We start from the raw sequence: 26,263 nt of genomic DNA, 5'->3' as shown, positions 1-26,263 counted from the left end.
GACTAGTGGGGTACCGCAAGGCTCGGTTCTGGGGCCGCAGCTATTTACAATATACATCAATGATTTGGATGAAGGGATTCAAAGTAACATTAGCAAAATTGCAGATGATAAAATCTGGGTGGCAGTGTGAACTGTGAGGAGGATGCTATGAGAATGCAGGGTGACTTGGACAGTTTGGGGGAGTGGGCAGATGCATGGCAGATGAAGTTTAATGTGGATAAATGTGAGGGTATCCACATTGATGGCAAAAACAGGAAGGCAGATTACTATCTAAATGGCGTTGTTGGGAAAAGAGGCAGTACAACGGGATCTGGGGTTCCTTGTACATCAGTCTATGAAAGTAAGCATGCAGGTACAGCAGGCAGTGAAGAAAGCGAAGGCATGTTGGCCTTTATAACAAGAGGAATCTAATACAGGAGCAAAGAGGTCCTTCTGCAGTTGTACAGAGCCCAAGTGAGACCACACCTGGAGTATTGTGTGCAGTTTTGGTCCCCTAATTTGAGGAAGGACATTCTTGCTATCGAGGGAGTGCAGCGTAGGTTTACAAGGTTAATTTCCGGGACTGTCATATGCTCAGAGAATGGAGCAGCTGGACTTGTACACTCTGGAGTTTAGAAGGATGAAATGGGATCATATTGAAACATATAAGATTGTTAAGGGCCTGGACACGCTAGAGGCAGGAAACATGTTCCCGATGTTGGGGGAGTCCAGAACCAGGGGCCACAGTTTAAGAATAAGGAGTAAGCCATTTAGAACGGAGACGAGGAAACACTTTTTCTCACAGAGAGTGGTGAGTCTGAGGAATTCTCTGCCTCAGAGGGCGGTGGAGGCAGGTTCTCTGGATGCTTTCAAGAGAGAGCTAGATAGGGCTCTTAAAAATCGCGGAGTCAGGGGATATGGGGAGAAGGCAGGAATGGGGGTACTGATTGGGGATGATCAGTCATGATCACATTGAATGGCGGTGCTGGCTCGAAGGGCCGAATGGCCTACTCCTGCACCTATTGTCTATTGTCTATTGTCATACAAATTGTTGAGGGCAATTGGACAATTTGATTTATGCTTATATAACTCATCTTTAACTCTGAGAAATGCATCTTGAAAATTAGTTTTGAACCAATAACGGATTGGTTAACGAATAACCAATGTTAGTTTCTGCCTGTGTTGGATGACGGCTCCTATTGCATGGTGATGATTGCAACATTTTCTGTTTCTGCTTTGTTACAATGAAGAAATGGGTACTACTTTAGTTTACTTTCAATGCACATGCCTTCTGCGTCACTTCCCCCTGACCATCCCGCTAGTCCTCCGTCAGCAAGAATTCAGCCTGCCTCAGCATCCGGAGCTCTCCAAAATACATAACAGTAGATAGATTACACGATGGAACAGACCACTTTCCATGGGATTTTTCCATGTTCTGTTGGCCATGGCGTTGATTTTCTTTAAGACGTGCTTCTTTTTGGCTGAGGAGCAGAAACGCCCACTCATAGATAGGCACAAAATTCTGGAGGAGCTCAGCGGGACAGGCAGCATCTCTGGATAAAAGGAATATGTGACATTTCTGGTCGCGACCCTTCTTCAGACAGACTCAGCCTGAAGAAAGTTCTCAGCACCAAAACGTCACCCATTCCTTCTCTCCAGAGGTGTTGCCTGTCCCGCTGAGTTACTCCAGCATTTTGTGTCTATCTTCGGTGTAAACCAACATCTGCAGTTCCTTCCGACACACAACGCCCACTCATAGATGGGAGCCGTCCAAATGTATGAGGCGGAGATTTGAACCTGGACTCTTTTCAAGACAGTGCAATGTTTTGCCACCTATTTGCCCCTGTTATCATTTTTATTAAAATAATTTTTAAATTCAGTAATGCTCTTGGCACCATGAGCAGAGTGCTTCAATTTGACATGTTTATGAAGACTACCTACTTGCCACAAGGTGATCTGATGTTAATGAATTTTACAGAATTCAGGCAAAACACCGGGAAATTCGAGAGCGGCAGGCACGGGATCGAGACTATATGGATCCACAAGACTTAAGCAGACCTTATGGATCCGAGGATGACCCAACATATGCTGGCATGAGTTGGTATGACTCGTCTGCAGACATCGGACGTAACCTGATTTTAAACACTAGACCGCAGAGTGCAAGGGAGGAAACACAACCAATGGAAGCGGTTTATGCTCAAGTCAATAAACCAAGGAATGGGAAAGTTGCAACTAGTGAAAGGTAATTGGATGGATTTTCTGCCTGCAAGATTGCTCTGACAGCATTCCTGCAAGATGTGCTTGCTACCTTAGTACTTTCCAAAGCACTGAATGCTTGCTAAAGTCATGGCATTTGGCGTTGAGCTTCAAATTAGTCATTGCTTTACAATTCTGATGTTAGCCAAAATTACCAATGTACTTGTTGCATCCATCTTCTGGCAATACTTGCAAAGATGATGCATGTAAATTCATCTTATCAGCATTGAACTTGAAGATTTGCATGGAAATAATCCAACTGGATTCTTATTTATATTTTCTGCTCTGTTTTAAAAATAATCGCGACTCCTCTATTACGAACAGATTGTGGAAACCAAATCTTTAGCTTGCTTAAACTCATTGTTCTTTGATCCCATTTATTTGTTTATTTTCCGTTTTATCACTCCTGCTCTTGTGGTTACATTCCTTCCACTGATAGGATTTCAGCTGCTGACCAGTTTGCAGTACCTTGCTCAAGTGAAATTTCAGTGCATCGTAACAGTTGGTCATTGTGTTCCTTTGCTGTGGAAGATACGTGTGGATGTGGTTTAGTAAGAGATATTGTGCATTAAGTTTTTTTATTCGTGGGTATTGGAGTGACAAATTGGCAGCTGGGGCTGGCAGCTCAGTCACTCAGGACTGGTGGGCTGACAGTTTACTCATGGCTATGCCTTTAAATTCCATTTCATGCAGAGTGTTGGCCACCAAACTCAATGTCATAGCATTTCAGGCGGTGTGCAGGCCACCAAACTCAATTTCACAGCATTTCAGGCAGAGTGCAGGCCACCAAACTCAATTTCACAGCATTTCAGGCAGAGTGCAGGCCACCAAACTCAATTTCACAGTATTTCAAGCAGAGTGCAGGCCACCAAACTCAAAACAACTCATTGCATTGTCATTAAGGGCGAACAAATCTCAAGCAGAGTGCAGGCCACCAAAGTGCCAAACAACTCATTGCATTGTCATTAAGGGTGAACAAATCATTTATTGCAAGTACATTGTAGGCTCACAGTTCAGTTGATTCACAGCTTAGAATCACAGTTGTGGACTCTCCCTTGCGATCTTCCAGAATGACTGACTCACGTCCAGGCATCCGGGGTTTTATACTCCTAACCACCCCCCCACCCCACCCCCCCCGGAAGGGGCTTTACTTTCATCGTGGTGATTGACAGGCGAGAGGACCAAAATTAATATATAGCGCAGACAGGAAGTGGTCAAGATGAGACTTTTAGTTATATAGATGTGTGGGGCAAGTTTTTTTTACACAGAGAGTGGTGGGTGCCTGGAACCAGCTGCCAGGTTTTTGGTGGAAGTAGATACATTAGTGGCATTTGAGAGGCATTTTAATAGGACGGATATTAAACGGAATTTAGACATGGATACGCAGGGAATGGAGGGATATGCATCACATGCAGGCTGAGGAAATTATTTTAAATTGATAACATATTTGGCACAGATATCGTGGGCTGAAGGACCTGTTCCTATACTGCATTGTTCTCTATTCTAATCTCAAAAGTGCAACATCCAAGCACCACTATAATATCAGATATGGATGGTGTATCCAATATACCACTTAACATGAGCTGAGTTATGCTCATGGCTCTATATAGTGTGTCACCATGTACAATACCGCCCAAAACATACATTAATTCATTGAAAACCTCTGCTCCAAGTTCTGTCCTGAGTTTGACTGAATGCGCTTAACACCTACTAATAATCAAGTGGTGTATCATCTAATATTTAAATTTCATAATGTATGCTTCAATTAAACATACTTACTGCCATAGAGAAAGTTACCTGACGTTCATGAAATGCGTGGTATGCTTTGTACCGACGAAAGATTTACCTCCCTCACCTGCTAATTGTGATGAGAACTCATGTTCGCCCCTTTACCTTAGTCATGTATGCTTTGTTGGCATAGGAACCTCTGATTAGAGTGTTGTTATTCGCTCAGTCCATCTAGTCCTGGATATAATTTCATGAAGCTCCCCAAAAATATTGAAGTCAAGTTTACTAATTAAGTTATTGCTGGGTAGGCACCCAAAGCTCGAGTTGGCTTTGTTTCCAGAACTCTCTATTTCATTCATCCAAGATGTGTGAGGTGAAGATTATAATTTGTGGTTGTAAAATTTGATTTTGTGACATCTTCAATTCATAAGGCTATTTTTATGGAAAGCGATTGATTTATTTGCATAAGATATTTTCTGCCGAGTAACTTGAAGCATTCTTTTTAGAATAGAATAGAATAGAATGCTTTTTATTGTCATTCAAACAGACAAGGTTTGAACGTAATTTCATTCCTGCAGTCATGACATTACATAAAAAAAACCAAGACACACACTTAACACAGTTTACACAAACATCCATCACAGTGAATCTCCAACAACTCCTCACTGTGATGGAAGGCAAAAGTCTTATCTCTTCCCTTTGCTCTTCTCCCGCGGTCCAGCAGTCCAACTGCAGCGTCGAGGTGACTGGGGCTCACGATGTTAAAGCCCCCGGCGGGCGATGGCAAGTCCCGCGGCCGTTTAAGCCGTGCCGGGCGATGTTAGGCCCCGCTCCGAGTCATTTAAACCACGCGATTCCGGCGGGAGAAGTTGCCGTTGCGGGAGCTCCGAAAAGCGGTCTCCCACCCGGGACCTGCGAGCTCCCGATGTTCCTGTCCACCGGGCCTGCTGCTGGAGCCTCCGAAGCTCCAAAGTCGGGTCGCAGCCGCACGGCACCACAGTTCTCCCCGCTCCGAAGTCGGCCAGCTCCGCGGTGGTGAGTCCGCAGGCTCCGTGACTGCAGCCCTCAGGTTGGTCCTGGTTGGAGGCCGCCGCTGGCTCCACGCTGTTAGGCCCAACGACACTGGAGACCCGACGGGGAAAAGTCAAGCATGTTTGTATGTGTGTTTGTGTGCATGTGTACAACTCCTCTCCCCTTCTGTCATGGGGTAGACTAATCCCCCCCCCCCACCACCACCACCGATCTTTGACCATCCCCAATCCTTTCCACTCGTCACTTTAATTTCATGTTCCATGTATCTTGTGTTTTTATGACTGTTGGCAGATCAATTCTCCCTCCTGGGATAAATAAAATTCTATCGCATCGTAGTGTGAGTGTGTATGTGTAAGTAAGAGAAGAAGGTCAAACGTGTGCAGAGTAATTACTTTGCAATTCTGATGACTTACTCATTTTAAAAACCTAAACAATCTTTGAAGTGTGCAGCTTTTGTTTTAGATTAGAGAGGAAGAATGCGCAGGAGATGGGGTTGAGGAAATGCACTTCCTGTCCCAGGCCACGAGACAGGATATAAGTGGGGATCCACCCTGGAGTAGTGAGCTATAATCGTTATTATTGATGTCTACATGCTTCTAAACAGGCATCAGCTTTGCTTTTCTGTCATCAGGAAAACTGGTCCTGTGCCTTGCAGCCTTCTCATGGACCTTTTATTGCTGAGATATTTTCCTTGTATAACGTGCATTGATTCCTGACATGACCTATTGAATTCTGTCAAGCAAAGCGACAGATGAAGTACTTACACATGAAGTTCCGACTAGTTGCTGTAAAACTGCAGAGGTATAAAACTAAAAGTATTTTTTTTTAAATGCCAGATGCCAGACTGCTCTGCTTTTACCTTATTAATGAATGCGGACTCGACAAGAGTTGGCCAATTTTGTTTCCTTTCTGTCGTTTAAAGAGACTCAACTGTGCTTACACCACTCCCAGGAAAACGGTGTTGCTGCCTGCAATATCAGCACTTTGCTAGTGTGCAACAGTAGTACACAACTAATCTCCAAGTTTACTAAGTAGTAGTAGGGTTGAGGCTCTCGGCTAAGCCTCAACCCTCTCCTAATCACCTCACCTCAACCCCTCCCCCCACCACCACCACCCCACCCCTGTCTTCTCTGGCACTAACTATTCCCAACCAGTCCGAAATGATATAAACCTTAGATAGACACAAAAAGCTGGAGTAACTCAGCGGGACAGGCATCATCTATGGAGAGAAGGAATGGGTGACGTTTCGGGTCGAGACCCTTCTTCAGCCCGAACGTCACCCATTCCTTCTCTCCAGAGATGCTGCCTGTCCCGCTGAGTTACTCCAGCTTTTTGTGTCTATCTTCGGTTCAAACCGGCAAAGTACAAAACTAATCTCCAAGTTTTACTTGCTTTTCATCGTGCACTTATAATATTTCCGAATGCCTTTGGAATACCCAATGTTGCCACTATTAACACCGGAAATGTCAACGCTCTCCGGAACGACTGAATCTTTTACTTTTCCCTTCAGCCTGTTGATGATTAACTGGCAAGTGGAGAGCCTGCGCCAGCACTGTGTGACGAGCTGTTTAAAAACCACTTTGACCTCTGCTTTCAAAATTGTATGTCTAATTAATTTGTGCATTGCATTGCACAAGAAGAAATACTTAATTAATGAAGATTAGCCAGAACTCTAAATTGTCGGCAGCAGTCTCAGCGAGACCAAAATAAATAAATCCCGAGAGATAAAAGTAATTAACGATATACTGTGATATTAAATTATTGCGGCTGACCAGATAGTCTTAAATAACATCATGATGTCCAGTTTCAAGAGAGCCTTTGAAGATCTCTAGTTTAAATATCTATTGTCCATATTCATGTCTTCCCTGATTCAACATTCCCCCTGGAATGGCCCTTGAGTTTCTGTTTTTCTGTACTTTGGGTAAATAAAACACTTATTGCAAAAGATTGACAATAATAGATATCTGTAATTCACACTGTAATAGAACGTTTTCTTATGGAATTCAGACGGGAGGTCTTGGATTATATTTTGCTATGTTTAATGAAGGTATTGCCAGCAGGTATATGCTGCTAAAGTTTCAAAAAGTTTATGTCTGAAAAAGTTGCAATGTGACTTCTGGAAACCATTATTTCACTTCCATTCCTCTATTTCAAGTTTCTTAGTTATTTATTTGGAAGCAAGCTCCCTTTGCATTCATCATTAAAAATATATATATTATGCCTCATGGAATAATTAAGTGATACAAAGTATTTTAAAGTATTCGCCTGATTTCAAATTACATTTTGCTTCAGAATTCTTCTAATTTATCAGCACATTCAGACCATTCAGAGTGAGCTGATATTATGTGACATTTCAATGCTTTTGGAACTGTGTTGCACAGTGGTATACCTTTAAAATGAGCCTTTGCAAGCAACACTAACAGTTGGATTAGTTCCAATGTCATTTTCCTTTCATGCCCCATCTGTTTTTTGGCAGAAGTCAGCTCTGATAAATCCAGAGCTTTCTTTCCATTAAAAGGTCATTTCAAACCTTCGCTGGAGAATGACATTTGCGATAATAGCTCAGTAGTGAAGTTCCATGGGGCTTTAAAAAGTGTTAAAAGTGCACAGCATCCCCATGTCAAGTCTAGTTGGTGCGCAGAGAACATATCTGAAAGCATTTTAATTTGAAACTCTGTCCAGGCACTTTTTTGTAGTGTAGCAATTTTAAATAGGTACCATAACAGAGTCTGAAGAAGTGTCTCGACCCAAACGTCACCCATTCCTTCTCTCCGGAGATGCTGCCTGTCCCGCTGAGTTACTCCAGCATTTTGTGTCTATCTTCGGTTGAAACCAGCCTCTGCAGTTGCTTCCTACAACATAGCAGAGTGGTTCAGTTAGACTGTGCTAGCATCTTTAGTCCCGGACTATTGATCCAAACATTTGAGTTTGAATCACACCACAGTGACTGAGGTCAAAGAAATCTGAAGTCGCAAGCGACATTAACGGTGAATGTGAAACTATCAGATTTCATAGAAATCCTACTGGTTCACAAATAACTAATGGTAAGGGAATTTGTCAACCTGATTCAGCCTACATGCGAACCATAAATGTGGTTGATTCTTAATTGCTCTCTGAAATACTCTTACTTCAGGGCCATTTAGGATGGGCAGTAGATGGCCGCATTGCCAGTGACATACATATACCATAATAAAATAACATTTATAAAAAACATTGAGTGAAGGAGCAAAGAATATAAAACCTTTGGCATTTGACAGTAATGACCACTTTCAAAACAATCAGGCTAAACTATTTGCAAGGATAAAAAATCAACCGAGAATTTGTTTACAGTGAAATACAACAGAATCTCAGTCCCAACTCGCACATGTTGACCAAGATGCCCCATATAAGCTATTCCCATTTGACCACGTATGGCCTATATACCTCTCAACCTTTCCTGCACGTACTCGTCCAAGTGTCTTTTTAAAATGCTGTAATAGTACCTACCTCTCCCACATCCTCTAGCAGTTTGTTCCATATACCCACCAGCCTCCGCGTGAAATGGGCGCCCCTCACATTGCCATTAAATGTTGCCCTCTCAAACCTATGACTTTTGGTTTTTGATTTGTGAAGCCCATCACTGGCTCTGACCTCCCCACCATCGAAGGGATCTATCGATGTCGCTGCCTCAAAAAGGCACCCAACATCATCAAAGACCCACACCACACACTCTCATTTCACTAATGTCATTGGGAAGAAGGTACAGGAGCCTGAAAACTGTAACGTCCAGGTTCAGGAACAGCATCTTCCCCACAGTCATCAGGCTATTAAACACAACACCAAATAAGCTCTGTACTACAACAGACTATTATTATTATTGCACTATATGTGTTTAGTTATTGAGTATGTGTGCATGTGTATATATACACACTGAACTTTTCTTCTCTGTAATGTGCTATGTTTACATATTCTGTTGTGCTGCAGCAAGCAAGAATTTCATTCTCCTATCTGGGACACATGACAATAAACCACTCTTGACCCTTGACTTTTGGATAAAAGACTCTGGCCATTCATCCCATCTATTCCCCTTGTGATTTTATTGACCTCTCAATAAGATCACCTCTCAGCCTTCTCCGTTCCAAGGAATAGAGTCCTAACCTGCCGGCCTCTCCCTATAGCTCAGCCACTAATTCTGGCAACATCCTCAGAAATCTTCTTTGGACTCTTTCCAGCTTAATGACATCCTTCCTATAGCATGTTGACCAAAACTAGACACACACTGAAGAAGGATCTCCACCCGAAAAGCCACCCATTGCTTCTCTCCGGAGTTGCTGCCTGTCCCGCTGGGTTACTCCAGCATTTTGTGTCTATCTTCAGTGTAAAACTGCATCTGCAATTGCTTCCTACACACCACTCCAAATGTGGCCTCGTCAAACATCTTGTGCAACTGTAATATAATGTCCCAACTTTTATCCTCAATTCCCTGACTGATGAAGGTCAATGCTCCTGAAGCCTTTTGTTGCCATTCTATTTACCTGTGATGCCACTATCAGGAACTGTGTACCTGTATCCCTGGATCCCTCTGCTCTACAACACTCCCTTAGAGCCCTACCACTCACAGTTGATAAAATACTGTAATTCACAACACCTATGGAGCTTTTTGTTGTGTATGTCATTTATAAGATTGAATTGTTTGCAGTGTTATACAGAGAAAATTAACAACACAAAATGAGTTATTTCAGCTCATTGTGTCCAAGTCGGCAGAGTCTAGTCATAGTCCAAGAACGGCACCAACTAGACAGGATAGTGAAGACTGCCAGCAGGATTATTGGTGCTGCACTCCCCTTCCTGCTGGACATATACAGGAAGAGATGTATCAGCAGAGCCATCTCCATCATCAAAGACCCTTACCACCCATCGCATGACATTTTCTCCATCCTGCCATCTGGGAAGAGGTACAGGAGCATTAGCTGCAAAACCAGCAGGATGCTCCTCAGCTTCTTCCCACAGGCTATAAGACTGCTAAATGGACTTTGCCCCCTGCCAAGTATCGCGCACAAACCCCCAACCTGGACACACTGCAGCAGAGCCACTGTTGTGCCGCTGCCGGTCGGAACGCCTGTTGAATGTTTAGTAGAGTGTTAAATTTGTTCATGATACAGGTATTTTTTATTTCTATTTATTTTTTCATGCACACTGAATGGACACTGGTTGAGCAACGTTTTTTTGTTTCCTCTGGGTATGCGAATACTCAGGAAATGACAATAAAGATATACAATACAATACAATACAATACAAGTCGGTTCAAAATGAGCTAATCCGATCTTTTGGCACTGGCCTCACTGATCTATAGGTAACCGCTTTTCAAAGACCGAAGCAGAGAATTTTACAACATGACAAGGTTTCTTCCGCTCCCACGTTTCCGGGCAAGAATTCCAGACCCCCATCTCGCTTCATGTGGTGAAAAGCTTGTCTTGCCTCTCATCCTTCATCCTTCTACAACTTGTTTTAAATTTCTGCCCCTTGGTTTTTGATCCCACCAGTGAAGCCAAGCAGTCGCTTCATCTCGGCTCCTTCGTGATTCTGTACATCTTGATTGAATCTCGCCTCAGCTTCCTCTGTTCCAAAGAAACCAACCCCTGCCTATCAAATCTTAAAGTTAAACGTTCCCATCCTGGCACATCCTTCAAATCTCCTCAAGTTTTGACCAGAATCGTAAATCACACTCAAGGCTCTGGCGGAGCAAGAGTTTTCATATAAATGTAACTTAATCCTGCTCGAACCAACAAAGGGAATCATCATGAATGGTATTTTCCATCCAGATATCTTCAAAGGCATGCATTCCAAGCTCATCTTTTTCCCCCCAACCTCCTCCGTTTGTTGTCTGTTTTCTTGCCACATTGTATCCCCCCCAATTTATTACCCCACCTTTTCTGGACGAATTCCAATTGGAAGTTCTTGTGTCTAACTGACCAGACCAGGGGCTGCACGGTGGTGCAGCGGTAGAGTTGCTTCCCTGCAGCGCCAGCGATTCGGGTTCGATCGTAAATACGGTTGCTTCTCTGTACAGAGTTCATACGTTCTCCCCGTGACCCACGTGGGCTTTCTCCGGGCACTTCGGCTTCCTCCCACATTCCAAAGACGTTCAGGTTTGCACGTTAATTGGCTTGGTATAAATGTAAATTAGAATAGAATAGAATAGAATAAAATAGAATAGTTTCTTTATTGTCATTGTAACATGAACCATGTACAACGAAATTTAAAAATGTCAGCCAGTCAGTGCACCATTCAAACATTTCTAAAAGCTAACGATACATACAAGATAAAATATTAAAAGATAAACAACTAAAATAAATATCACGAAAATAGCACGCATAAACACCCAACCCTCCATCCTTCTGTCGATTTCACAGTGTACCACATTCCCTTAGTATGTCTGGCCCCTCTTTTACTTGGCGGCTACATTTAGTGCTTTTATAGCAGTGGGGTAAAAACTGTTTTTTAGTCATTATCCATAGTGTGTAGGATAGCGTTAGTGTGCAGCGATCGCTGGTCGGCGTGGACTCGGCGGGCCGAAGGGCACGTTTCCGCGGTGTATCTCTAAACTAAACTAAATCTAACCATCAATTTCCTCATGAAATTGGTGGACTTTCCTCCCCTCCGTCAACCACACGACCAATCTTTGTGTCATCTGCAGTCAACTTTAATATATCTGAAGAAGGGTTTTGGCCCGAAACGTTGCCTATTTCCTTCGCTCCATAGATGCTGCTGCATCCGCTGAGTTTCTCCAGCATTTTTGTGTACCTTTAATATGTCCTGTACGGTTCACATATGGTTGTGTCAATGCAATGCTGAGGCTGTCGTAGAGGATGGTGAGTCAGAGCGTTGTAAGCATAAGGTTCCGATTAATGGAAGCTGTTCAGTTCTGCCACAGTTTATCGCATATACCTAGAAGGGCAAGTCAAGTCACGTCAAGTCAAGTCAAGTCAAGTCAAGTCAAGAAAGTTTATTGTCATGTGTCCGAGATAGGACAATGGAATTCTTGCTTTGCTTCAGCACAACAGAATATAGTAGGCATGACTACAGAACAGATCAGTGTGTCCATGTACCATTATATAAATATATACACACATCAATAAATAAGCAGATAAAGTGCAAATAAACAGATAATGGTCTATTAATGTTCAGAGATTTGTTTCAGTTGAGTTTAATAGCCTGATAGCTGTGGGGAAACAGCTATTTCTGAACCTGGATGATGCAGTCTTCAGGCTCCTGTACCTTCTATCTGAAGGTAGCGGGGAGATAAGTGTGTGGCCAGGATGGTGTGGGGCCTTGATGATGCTGCCAGCCTTTTTGAGGCAGCGACTGCGATAGATCCCCCCGATGGAAGGGAGGTCAGAGCCGATGATGGACTGGGCAGTGTTTACTACTTTTTGTAGTCTTTTCCGCTCCTGGGCGCTCAAGTTGCCGAACCAAGCCACGATGCAACCGGTCAGCATGCTCTCTACTGTGCACCTGTAGAAGTTAGAGTCCTCCTTGACAAACTGACTCTCCATAATCTTCTCAGGAAGTAGAGGAGCAGGGTATTTCCAGGCATTATTGTTCCAGCTTGGTTATTGAAATGGTCATTCTATATCTTGGTTTGCTTCGTGGTTAAAAAAATATCACATAGGAGGGGATAAAGGCACACACATTCAACTCACGAGGCAAATATCCTTGGGAGCCTAATACGTAAATTCTGTTGGATATCAATGTAATTCAACGTTGATCCAATGAACAATTGTAATTCAGATAACGTTACTCCAGTTTACATCAGCATTTTCAGAATCAAGAAGGGTTATCAGATTTAGTTGCAACCATTGCAAGTACAAATTGTTATTCATACAAAAAAATGTTCTTTTGATCTTTTGCTTTCTTGATATCTATTTCATCTGTGAACAGTCTGCAGCAATTTTCAGAGCACATAAAGGAGGCCTGTTGATTTGACCACTATTTGGTTCTGGAAATTGATTATTTTTTTCTTATTAAGGATAAAGTTTAGTTTAGAAATACAGTGTGGAAACGGGCCCTTCGGCCCACCGAGTCCATGCTGACCAATGATCCCCGCACACTAACACTATCCTACACACACTAGGGACAATTTTACATTCACACCAAGCCAAATAACCTACAAACCTGTACGGCTTTGGAGTGTGGGAGGAAACCGAAGATCTCGAAGAAAACCCACATGGGTCACGGGGAGAATGTACAAACTCTGTATAGACAGCGCCCATAGTCAGGATCGAACCCGTGTCTCTGGCGCTGCAAGCGCAGTAAGGCAGCAACTCTACCGCTGCGCCACCGTGCCGCCCAAAGTTCCCATGTGAAGTGTATCATTACCATTTTATTTTTGTTTTCAGTGTCTTGGTTCTTCATGTGATGATTTGAGCTAAAAGGAGCAGTGAATTATATTGTTAAAAGTTCTATCTTTGAGCAGCAGTGGCGGGCGGCTTGCATATAGTTTTATCGAGGTTGAGAGCTCAGTGGTGAATGTTACATCCACATGTAGAATGAGCACTGTCAGGCAACAGATATAATGTCAGGCCTGAAGTACAAGGATGAGTCACCACAGAATCCCACTGATTTGTGCTGCTTGTTTCTTTCGCAGCTCAGATGTATTCCATGTGACAATCTCAGTTAAAGCAGGCCAACAATGAAATCCACCGTTAGAAAAAAGAAATCTTATGCTTTAGTTTGGGGGAGAGATCGTTATCTTAGAAACATTGAAACATAGAAAATAGGTGCAGGAGGAGGCCATTCGGCCCTTTGAGCCAGCACCGCCGTTCATTATGATCATGGCTGACCGTCCCCTATCAATAACCCGTGCCTGCCTTCTCCCCATATCCCTTGATTCCACTAGCCCCTAGAGCTCTATCTAACTCTCTCTTAAATCCATCCAGTGATTTGGCCTCCATTGCCCTCTGTGGCAGGGAATTCCATAAAATTCACAAATCTCTGGGTGAAAAAGTTTTTTCTCACCAGTCTTAAATTACCTCCCCTTTATTCTAAGACTGTGGCCCCTGGGTCTGGACTCGCCCAACATTGGGAACATGTTTTCCTGCATCTAGCTGGTCCAGTCCCTTTATAATTGCTTATAAAATTGCTTATCGTTTCATTGCACCCAAATAGAGAAAATGTGGACAGTTGTTGATCTTTTACAGTGTGCAAGATTATAACAGCCCAACAAAAGGATGGATGTGGATGGGAAGTGGTGGTGCAGTTCAATAACATCATCAATGAAGGGCCATCTTCTCCTGGTTTTAAGTTGAGAATTCAGAAAACACATGGCCACAGCTGTGAGTTTTTTGTTTGTCACTGTAACGTATGTGGGCTCCCCATTTCCCAAGTGAAACATATGTTTTGCTCGGCAGACAGGCACAACCATGCAACATGCATCTGGCCGTGTTGGAGCTCCTTCCGGCTGCAACGTGAAATCGGAAATGACAGGCCTTTTAAGATGGCAATGCTGTCTTAAGCTGTAATGCAACATGCAGTGAAACAGTGTGTCTTCCACAAAACGGATCAGTACAAATGGAGGATAAAACTCCTAATGGCATGTAAAATAAACTGTGGTGCTTTTCTCTGTTTGGGAAAAAAAAATGTCATTAACGATAACTGGTGGTCTGTAATTATTGATAGATGCTAATGGCAATTTTGAAATCAAGCTTTTGAAATGAGATAATGTCCTTGCCTGCCCCTCTAGATGGGATACTAATTACATGGCTTATGTTATTATTCCAGATTTAAGAAACGAGGTGCAGAGCCAAACCATGTAGTGTATAGAAAGGATGAGGTGAATCTTGATGTTGCGGTTAGCTTAGTTTAGAGATACAGCACGAAAACAGGCCCTATGGGCCTCATAATCCACACCGACCAGTGATTCCTGCACACTAACACTATCCGACACACACTAAGGATAATTTTACAGTCCCACTTACGCGATTTTTTTTGTCGACTGCCGGCACCCGCCATAGTCGCAGCAGGTCGGCGAACATTCTCAGCATGTTGAAAATCCAGCGGCGACCAGAAAAATGTACGACTCTTTGGACCATACTCACTTTGGACCATATAGGCATCACCCCGCAACATGTCTCCTGCATGGTCGTGAGTAGTCGCCCAAAGAGTGGTACGTTTTTCTGGTTGTGGGATTTTTCTGGCGACCTGCTGCGACTTTAACGGGTGCCTGCAGTCTCCTGAAAAAATCGAGTAAGTGGGATAGGCCTTTAACACTGCCCTACATACACACGGGCCAATTTTACATTTTATACCAAGCCAATTAACCTATAAACCCTGTACGAGAAAACCCACGCAGGTCAAGGGGATAATGTGCAAAATCCGTACAGACAAGCATCCGTTGTCCGAATTGAACCCGAGTCTCTGGCGCCGTAAGGCAGTAGCTCTACCGCCGCGCCACCAAGCCGTACGTGTTCTGTTTCTTTGGTTCAACAAACAATCTTTAGCAATTGTAACTTGAAAAGCAAATGTTTTGGTTATTTTTTTAATTGTTTGTGCAAATAATTTAACATCTGCAATCACTTTCACTCTCTAACTGTTCTACTGCAGTTGTACAGGGTCTTGGTGAGACCACACCTGGAGTATTGCGTGCAGTTTTGGTCTCCAAATCTGAGGAAGGACATTATTGCCATAGAGGGAGTTGAGAAGGTTCACCAGACTGATTCCTGGGATGTCAGGACTGTCTTATGAAAGAAAGACTGGATAGACTTGGTTTATACTCTCTAGAATTTAGGAGATTGAGAGGGGATCTTATAGAAAACTTACAAAATTTCTTAAGGGGTTGGACAGGCTAGATGCAGGAAGATTGTTCCCGATGTTGGGGAAGTCCAGGACAAGGGGTCACAGCTCAAGGATAAGGGGGAAATCCTTTAAAACCGAGATGAGGAGAACTTTTTTCACACAGAGAGTGGTGAATCTCTGGAACTCTCTGCCACAGAGGGTAGTTGAGGCCAGTTCATTGGCTATATTTAAGAGGGAGTTAGATGTGGCCCTTGTGGCCAAGGGGATCAGAGGGTATGGAGAGAAGGCAGGTACTGGATACTGAGTTGGATGATCAGCCATGATCATATTAAATGGCGGTGCAGGCTCGAAGGGCCGAATGGCCTACTCCTGCACCTAATTTCTATGTTTCTATGTTTCTAAGTTAGATGCTAAATATGTTGGTCTTTCTCCTCAGAGTTTCTGAAACTGCTGCACAAAGTTCTTGCCAGCCATTGGCACTTTGGTCCTGTGACAATCTTCCCCGCGTAATTGCATAAGTGAAACTGGTGGTTTATCTGTGCGTTCTTTGTCATTTTGGTGCTGATTATTATCACATTTTGCAGTATAATTGTTTTAATGTTTTTCTTCAGGGATTATGGCAGTTATCACAGGATTTTTCTTGACAAGAAAAAAAGTAGTTAGCACTTATAGAAAAACTGGATATGAATTTAATAGTTATAGAGCCTTACAGCGTGGAAACAGCTCTTTGGTCCAAGTTGGCCAATGCCGACCCAGCCGGCATTCCGGGCTTGTCCCATTTCCCTGCATTTAGTTCATATCCCTCTAAACCCTTCCTGTGCAAATGTCTTTTGAAAGTTGTAATTGCATCCGCTTCTATAGCTTCGTCTGGCAGCTTGTCCCAGACGCAGACTACCTTCTGAGGGCAAAAGGTTGCCCCTGAGGTTCCTCTTAATCCTGTGGCCACTGGTGTTAGAATCCTTTACCTGGGGGAGTCCAGAACCAGGGGCCACAGTGTAAGAATAAGGGGTAGGCCATTTAGGACTGCGATGAGGAAAAACTTTTTCACCCAGAGGGTTGTGAATCTGTGAAATTCTCTGCCACAGAAAGCAGTGGAGGCCGATTCATTGGATGTATTCCAGAGAGAGTTTGTAGTTCTTAGGGTTAACGGAATCAAGGGATATGGGGAGAGAGCAGGAACAGGTTACAGAATGATCATATTGAATGGGGATGCTGGTTCGAAGGGCCGAATGGCCTACTCCTGCACCTTTTTTCTATGTTTCTAGGTTTCTCTGTCCTCTATGTTTGTGAACATTAATGTTCTCCTTGTCCCTCATGATGCTTCAATAAGGTCACCATTCCTTGATAACATCCTTTCTATAGCTGGGTGAACTGCATACAGTACTCCAAGTGTGGTCCCACCAATGGCTTGTTACAACTCTGTCATGACATCACTACCTTTATACTCGGTACCTTCCCAATAGATGCAAGCATGCCAAATGTTATTTTTACCAACCTGTTTACCTGACTCCCCACTTACAGAGAACCATGTGCCTGTACTCCCAGATCTAGCTGTTCTAAATCACCCTATAAGGGGCTTGTCCCACTTAGGTGATTTTTCCGGCGACTGCCACAGTCGTAGCAGGTTGCCGAAAAACCGGTGACTGGACCCCCCCCCCCCCCGCCCCCCCCCCCACGACAAGGTCTATGACAAGCTACGACAAACTACCACCTAGTCAAGCTACGGCAAGCTACGGACCAACCGGAGACCCATTAGGACGTCCACCTATGACCACACCTACGCCAACCTACGACCACACAGGTGACAACCTACGGCAACCGAAGTCAACCTACGTCCAACCGTGACAAGCTATGACAAGCTACAGCTTGTCGGAAATAACTGAGGACAACTGGAGACAATTCAGCCTCCGGTACCTGTCGCTGGTTGATGTAGGTTGACGTAGATAGTCACCAATGGAATTTACCAGTCAGCACCCGGCCACAACCAACGTCACCTGGAGATAACCTGCGACAGCACCTACGACAGGAGAAGACAAGCTACGTCAAGCCCATGGTCACCGAAAAGTTTTGAACATTTCAAAATCCAGCGGCAACCAGAAAAAGATTACAACTCTTTAGGCGACTTGAGGAGACGACTCACAACCATACAGTGCGATAGGAGCTTTAGGCTTTGCTGATATTTCCTGTGCAAGTCCTGCCCTGGTTTGACATACCAAAACGTCTTACACCTTGCACTTAGTTTAGTTTAGCGTGTGGAAACAGGCCCTTCGGCCCACCGAGTCCACACCGACCAGCGATCCCTGCACATTACACACTAGGGTCATTTATTTTACATTTACACCCAACCAATTAACCTACAAACCTGCACATCTCTGGAGTGTGGGAGGAAACCGAAGATCTCGGAGCAAATCAATGCAGGTCACGGGGAGAACATACAAAGTCAGTACAGACAAGCACCCGTAGTCAGAATCGAACCCGAGTCTCTGGTGCTGTAAGGCAGTAGCTCTAACGCTGCGCCACCGTGCCACCCTTGTCAGAGTTAAATTCCATTTGGCATTCCTTGGCCCACCTTCCCAACTAATCGAGACTGATCTGATATATAGATATCCTTTCTCGCTCTGCATCTTACCGCGAATTTTGGTGTCATCGGCAAATTTATGAACAGTGTAAACTACACGTCATCCAAATTGTTAGAAGATGGACACAAAATGCTGGAGTAACTCAGCGGGACAGGCAGCACCTCTGGATAGAAGGAATGGGTGACGTTTTGGGTCGAGACCCTTCCACAAATTGTGAAAGCTGAGTCTCACGTTGTGAGTTGACACAAGACGTACCCCGAGTTAAAACTCGTGGTAATAACATACGATTACGTACGGAACTCGTGGACACAACTTAGAGACTCGTGGCGCTAACGGCAGGTACTCGTGAAACTTGTCAACTCTTGCAAAAAATCAAACATGTTTAAAATTTTCCACGAGTCAATTTTACTCTTGTGCTTAAGAATTGAAACATTTTAACTCGTTGTAAGAACGTAGTGGCCCGTGCGTTTACCTTAGTGTATCGTGAGTCTACCGTGGGAACTCTTTAACTCAGCGGGCAGGCAGCAGCAGATTGTCGCTCCCTTCAGTTTCCCAGCGACAATCACCTGCCATAACGCGAGAGAGATCATGCACTGTTGTAGGTCTCCTTTGCACGTCGGTGTTTCTGTCTTTCTCCACTCATTGTTGGCCCCATCTGTCACCACCCACACCCCCACCCCTCTGCTTCCCGGCCATGTGTGTGACCCCTTTCCTCCCCTCTCCAGCACCCCGCAGGAGAGTGGGGTTGTTTGCATTTGCAGAGGGAGAGGGCAAGGGCGGTACAGTTCCCAGTCTCAACTCCTGTCCAGGGGGGTGGCCAGAGACGTCAGGACCAACGGGACACCGACCACCAGGCCCACCAGGCCCACTGCAAGCACGGAGAACCCAGAGACCCACAGCCAACAGCAACTCCAGCCCAGCCCCGCTCCAACTCCAGAGGAACTCGCTCCCCGATTGGCCGCTACGGCGACAAGTGGCAGTTCACCCACAGCCCGAGCTGCGCCCCCTCATCTCCTCTGGAGCTGGAGCGGGGCTGGGCTGGAGTTGCTGTTGGCTGTGGGAGACACAGCGGTTTTTGAGACTGGTGGGCAATCACTTCCAAAGTGTCTGCCGACACAGTCAGTACACCTCTATACACTTGTCTCCTGCACTAAGATCATCCCGCAGAGAATGATCCCAGCCTAACCCAAGAGCCATGTCACCCCAGACAGATTAATGACGCCCCCCCCCCCAACCTCTCTCCACCTCAATTCACGCCTGGGCACCAAAGCAGCTCAGGAGGCGAACCCTGAGCTCCGTCTCAAAACAATCTGATGTGCACATCCGTCCACATTCAAAGATTTAATCTCCCGTCTCCCCGCAGTGTGTAGACATGGCAGTAAATACAATTAAAACATATCAAACCTGTGTGTTTCAAACAAATCATAAGTATAATTGCTCTGGCACTGGATGGTGTGCATTTTCCCTTTGTAGGTCACATCAATAGATGCGGCCGCGCTGAATTATATCTTTAAAACAAAGCCACAGGGTGGAGAGGTCTTCTTTAACACTGTTGCTTATTAAAGCATAACACTGTTGCTTGTTAAAACAAACCTTCAATCAGGATTGGCTCAAGAGTAAGGGAGCCGAACTTGGAACATCGCAGAAATGACAAGTAAACGGCAAACTTGTCATACCCGTGGGAACTCAGTTAAACTCTTGATCATACACTTGCAATCTCGTACACAACCACGAGTCTTTCACTCGGGGTACCTCTTATGTCAACTCGCAACGTGAGACTCAGCTTTTAGTTTGGGCAGCAAATAGCAGTGGACCCATCTCCGAACCCTGCTGCACACCACTAGCCACAGGATGTCCTTAAAGTTGGTGCATCAACTCACGAAAGAGCAATTCCTGATTGAAAAATGCCAGTCTTTTGTCTACCAGTGTTGATCAAATTTGCATTGTTAGGATAACAGTGAGATAATAAACTACAAAGTGTGGATGAAGCAGTCTCATTTAAGGTGAAAAAAAAAGAATGAATTATTCAAATTTGAGTCTATTTACAGTCAATTTGAAACTCCCGAGACTGAAAAAAGGTTTGAATTTTCAAGAGAGGATATAGATCGAGGAGGCGTCTGGAGTGGTTTTAAAAAAAACAACCAAAATGTAGTACCAATAACCATAATTTACAAAGTGGTACCTTGGTTCTGGGAGTTGTTATCTAATTACTTTTATCTATGTGAGTTAGGTGAGAGAATGTCGGCTGCAGTTTATAAATGTTACGCTTTATAATTTTCCTAAGGTGCTTGTTAATTCATTGTCTAATGGGTTTTTTTTTTGCCGTCTTTAATATTGGTTTATTTAATCATGTTCATGTAATATGACTTTTAAAAAGGCACGGGGAAAGTCGAGTGGTGAATATATTCACCAAAAAGGATTTCTATTCATCTCACTGGCACGTAACTACAATTCTCCCTGCGTTGCAAGTCAGAGAAGATCTGAAGATGTGGGAAGTAGGGATAATCCTGTGGGAGTGCCCTATGAAAGGAGAGTTTGACGTATCTAGGCCAAAAAGTTTAAATGAGATACAAAAATATATGATGCTTTTTTTTTCTTCCCAAGAGACAATGTCCCAAAAATGAATGAACTCATAATGAGATAACACTTGCTTGGTAACAGAGATGACAGTCTTGCTCCATCATTCACTTTTAACACATACATCGAGGGCTAGGGAATTCCAAACAAGAGAGGCCCACTCTCCTTGTTTCAAATTTTGGCTTGGTTCAAGATTGACACAAAATGCTGGAGTAACTCCGCGGGGACAGGTCAGGCAGAGATGAAATGGGGGGACGTTTCGGGTCATGACCCTTCTTCAGATCTGACATTGTTTGGGCAATGACCAAAGCCAAAACATCCTCAGTTGTTTAAACAATGAGCTCCTTCCATCAGATCTCAACTGGGGATGTTCAGTGATGATTACAAAATCCAAATCCTCAACTACTCCTCAGAGTGAAGCCCAACGCAAATTGAAAGAACAACACCTCATATTGCGCTTGGGCAACTTACAACCAAGCAGTATGAAATGTGATTTCTCTAACTTCAAGTAACCCTTGCTTTTCCTCTCTCTCTCCGTCCCTGCCCCACCCTAGTTCTCCGACTAGTTTTACTGTCCTCCTGATTAATTTTACTGTCTGTATGCCTTGTTGTCACCTTCCCCTCAGCTAACAATGAACCAATCTATGTTTCCTTGACCATCGTCTGCTTTGATCTGTTGTTTTCACACCTTACCCATTTCATATCTCTAGTCTGCCTCTCCCCTGACTCTCAGTCTGAAGAAGGATCTCGATCCAAAATGCCACCCATTCCATCTCTCCAGAGATGCTGCCTGTCCCGCTGAGTTACTTCAGCATTTTGTGTCTATCTTCAGTTTAAACCTCATCTGCTATACCTTTGTTCACTTGGCAACCATGTAGCTTGGCTAAATATGATCTACAGCTCATGAATTTGCTGCCGTTTCCTCCACATTGGCCGCCGCGACCCTTTTGCAATGACGTGTAATGTATAGAAATATACCACAGGGTAGACAAACCCTTATCAGCTTTTCCAAAGATAGACTCAAAAACCTGGCGTAACTCAGCAGGTCAGACAGCATCTCTGGAGAGAAGGAATATGTGACTTTTGGGTTCGAGACCCTTTTTCAGACTGAGGGTCAGGGCTTTTCCAATTCATGTTCAGCAGTTTTGATTGAAGAATGAAATGCAAGGATTAAAACACATTCTACTTTTTAGAATATGCACACATTTATATTCTGTCTTGTGAGGCGACACCATTGCAATAAGCTATCAATTCCTGAAAGTTTGGGGAATTTTTGCTTTACCTCTCAGGCCCAGATGCAAACTTGTCATCATCACATATTCTCACGGTTAGGGGAAACCTTTTATTTTTTTGGTTCCACAGCACTTCCTGATTTCACCAAATCACCATAATTTGAACATTGAATATTTCCAGTTATTTCTTTCTCCGTGCCTCCATTTTGTGCACGAGCCATATTGACGACTTGGACAGTCTGCAGAAGGGTCTCGACCCGAAACGTCACCCATTCCTTCCCTTCAGAGATGTTGCCTGTCCCGCTGAGTTACTCCAGCATTTTGTGCCTGTCTTCGGTTTAAATCAGCATCTGCAGTTCCCACCTCGACAAATTGGAGGTGTACTCAGTGACTTGACTCGTCTGTTTATGTTCAACGGAAACTAATTTGGTTCAGATGTTCCCCATTTTCTAATCTTCTCGATCATCAAAGTCAGTTTGTCACTGTGGCTTCATTTGACTCCTTTTCTCTCCCCTCTGTCCATCTGCCCGTTTTGATATTATTTGAAACACACCCCTCTGGCATTCCCTGATTAAAATCAATGAGGGTGTAGACAGGATAATAAAATGGTTTATGGCCCACCCTTTGTGCTGCAGCACTGAATGCAGTGACTATCCATGATGAACTAGGTCACAAAAACCATGTCTTTGTGGCTGGTATTTATTGATAGAACCATTTTGGTTGAAAAGATAGAGCTATTTAATCTTTGCAAGTGTCATTACCCTGGTAGAACTTCACAGAAGGCATTTCAAGCTGTCACAGAAACCAATCAGGCTATTAGATTAACCAATATTTTCATTGCCGCTTTAGAAAATGTTAAAAAAAAAAGAAGCTCCTAACTACTTGGTCTAATTAGTGAATTCATCAATTACTTTAATTACTAAATACATCAATTCATTCTCTCTAGCAGGTTGGATGGTCTATAAATAATTTATGTTCATTCATATAATTTGCTTAAGTCGTGTGTTGGGAAAATAGCATCCCACTCAAAGTAATGCTGTGCTTCCAATTCCCAATGGAGAGAGAAATTAACGCATTTTCCCTGTAAATCTTGCCTGAAACAGTTCCTTTGCTTCTGTTGAAAACTGGGAACATTCCTGCGGATTTTTAGATGGAAAAAAAATCATGCAGATTTTTAGGAAATTGAGGGGAAAATAATGATTCACATTTTTTTTACCCTCAAAATCCAGTAACTAACGACTCAGCTAATAATTGCCCGCTGTGCATAACGCGGTGGTTCTTACTTGAATTGTGACTGTGACTGTTCTGCGAAAGGTTGCCAGGTTGTTTGGTTGGAGTTCAGCACTCATGGCTAAGCTTGTCAAACTCAATGCTTTACACTGGATGAGAGTATGATCATTCTTTTTTTGCTTCATAATAGAGCATGCAGACAGCCGAATTTTTGCCACTTTAAAACAAAGATCTCTTAATTTCCCAAGCTCTAGTTAATTTCACTGAGCATCCAGAGATGGTTTGAGAATACTTTAAGTACGGGCTTGGCGGTAGAGTTGCAGCCTTACAGCGCCAGAGACATGGGTTCGATCCAGTCTCCAGGCGCATGTCTGTACAGAGTTTATACCTTCTCCCCGTGACCTGCGTGGGTTTTCTCCAAGATCTCCAGTTTCCTCCCACACTCCAAAGACGTACAGGTTTGTCACTTAATTGGCTTGGTATAAATGTAAATTGCTCCTAGAGTGTGTAGGATAGTGCCAATATGCGGGGATCGCTGGTCGGTGCGGACTCAGTGGGCCAAAGGGCCTGTTTCCGCGCTGTATTTCTAAACTAAACCAAACTAAAACTCAACTAAACATCCCAGGTTATATGTACTGATGTTTTTACAGCATATGATGTGTATATTACATTAGACAGTAGACATTAGACAATAGGTGCAGGAGTAGGCCCTTCGAGCCAGCACCACCATTCAATGTGATCATGACTGATCATCCCCAATCAGTACCCCGTTCATGCCTTCTCCCCATATCCCCTGTCTCCGCTATCTTCAAGAGCCCTATCTAGCTCTCTTTTGAAAGCATCCAGAGAACCTGCCTCCACTTGAGGCAGAGAATTCCACAGTCTCACCACTCTCTGTGAGAAAAAGTGTTTCCTCGTCTCCGTTCTAAATGGCTTACTCCTTATGGCCTACTCCCTGTGGCCCCTGGTTCTGGACTCCCCCAACATGTTTCCTGCCTCTAGCATGTCCAAGCTCTTAACAATCTTATATGCTTCAATGAGATCCTCTCTCATCCTTCTAAACTCCAGAGTGTACAAGTCCAGCTGCTCCATTCTCACAGCATATGACAGTCCCGCCATCCCAGGAATTAACTTTGTAAACCTACGCTGCACTCCCTCAATAACAATAATGTCCTTCCTCAAATTAGGAGTTTTAATGCAAATGTTGCTCTCTGTTTTGTAATCAGCCCACACTGTTATCTTTATTTTTAGGTAGAACAGGTTGTTCCCAGCACATGTGACAAGTTCTTAAATGTGCTAAGTTACATGGTCCAAAAAGAACAGTGCCTCTTTCAAATTGTTGCCCAATCCAGCTTTTGAACCATCTGGCACTGTTTGGAAACAAAAGGCTATAGGAAGCAAATTGGCTGTCAGTACCGAGTAATGTGTTTTTTTTTTTAAGAACTTGTATTCTGTAAGGTATAATGTCTTTAGTGAGACATATTGAATTTTCTCTCAGCTGCTGGGGCTGTAGAACATGACCTCAACATCTGTCAGGTTACGTGGATCCTTTGGCAAGTTGTTTTGAAACCCCAGTAACTAGTGTTTTGTTTAAGCCAAGATAACTTCATTTATTGAGCAGGATTCCCATTTAAGTTCCACCGGTCTGTTAGATTCTCGCACAAGTTAAGTTTGTTGGAGAACTGTGTCCATACACACAGTTCAGACAGCAGAGATGCATCAGCAAGGATGGATTTCAAGGCATCAGCAAGGATGGATTTCATCTTTGTTCAAGAAGGAACTGCAGATGCTGGAAAATCGAAGGTACACAAAAATGCTGGAGAAACTCAGCGGGTGCAGCAGCATCTATGGAGCGAAGGAAATAGGTAACGTTTCGGGCCGAAACCCTTCAGAAGCTGAAGCTGTAGAACATGACCTCAACATCTGTCAGGTTACATGGTTCCTTTGGCAGGATTTCGGCCCTAAACGTTACCTATTTCCTTCGCTCCATAGAGGCACTGTTCTTTTTGGACCATGTAACTAGCACATTTAAGAACTCGTCACATGTGTTGGGAACAAGGGGAAAGAAGGGGGGAGAAGGGAGGAAGAAGGAGTGGAGACACTTTTAAGAAGCCAGACAACTTTTAATAAAGTTTAGCGGGCATTTAACATTGCCGGTCGGTTTACTGACTGTTTTTTTTTATACCTTTGACTACGTTCGATTACCCATGATAGCATTACGACCTACTGCGACCTACCTCAACTAAACCTACGAGTAAAAAATATCGATTTTTTTCCAGGGCGACCTTTTTCTACTTGCGGGTATTTTTCAGCTGATAAAAACGCCGCGACCTAGTTGCGGCCTCAAGTACGCGGGGACTACTCTCGAGCAGGAAGGATAGTTACAAAGTCCTTCTAGGACCTCGTGTTGACCATGCTGTGAGTATGAGTCGAGGGCAAACTCTTCTAAAGTCGCGAATTAGGTCCCCGCAGTGGGACAGCCCCTTTAGCACGCAACAAAAACTTTTCACTATAACTCCGTACACGTGACCATAAATTAATCTATTCAAAACTAAACTAAAACTAATTTAAAACTAATGTAAAACTAAACTAACCTGCCGCTGTTCAGTAAATATCTTTCTTGGCTGCCAACTCTCACGCATTAAGCGTGAGACTAACGCATTTCACAAAATTCACACATTCTCTCGCTGATCGTAGAATTTCTCACGCCCAAAAAAAAGGTTTTACAATTTGTTTAGTTAGGTCTACATTTGTGTCTGCTAATATTCAAATGGTTTATTAACGGAAAGTGTGCTATCGCGCGTGCACAACTGATCCGGCCCGCATGAAGTCGCATTTTGCCCAATCCGGCCCGTGACCTAAAATGAGTTTAACACC

The 26,263-nt window shown here is 43.7% G+C and overlaps 1 protein-coding gene across 4 annotated transcripts in view; it reads left to right on the top strand.

The window, feature by feature from the left end:
* The window catches only part of LOC129715327 (partitioning defective 3 homolog), a 954,144-nt gene that overhangs the window by 831,775 nt on the left and 96,106 nt on the right, over positions 1 to 26,263 (top strand). For 3 of the 4 annotated variants that reach the window (XM_055665210.1, XM_055665202.1, XM_055665217.1), the window contains one exon: positions 1,958 to 2,221. The exons of the other annotated variant lie outside the window; for it this stretch is intronic. In XM_055665210.1, the coding sequence (XP_055521185.1) occupies positions 1,958 to 2,221 (264 nt within the window). The remainder of the gene's footprint in view (positions 1 to 1,957; positions 2,222 to 26,263) is intronic. 4 annotated transcript variants of the gene reach the window in all.

This window comes from Leucoraja erinacea, chromosome 2 (assembly GCF_028641065.1).
Source record: "Leucoraja erinacea ecotype New England chromosome 2, Leri_hhj_1, whole genome shotgun sequence".
NCBI lineage: Eukaryota > Metazoa > Chordata > Chondrichthyes > Rajiformes > Rajidae > Leucoraja > Leucoraja erinaceus.
This window is presented reverse-complemented; position numbering and strand designations above follow the sequence as displayed.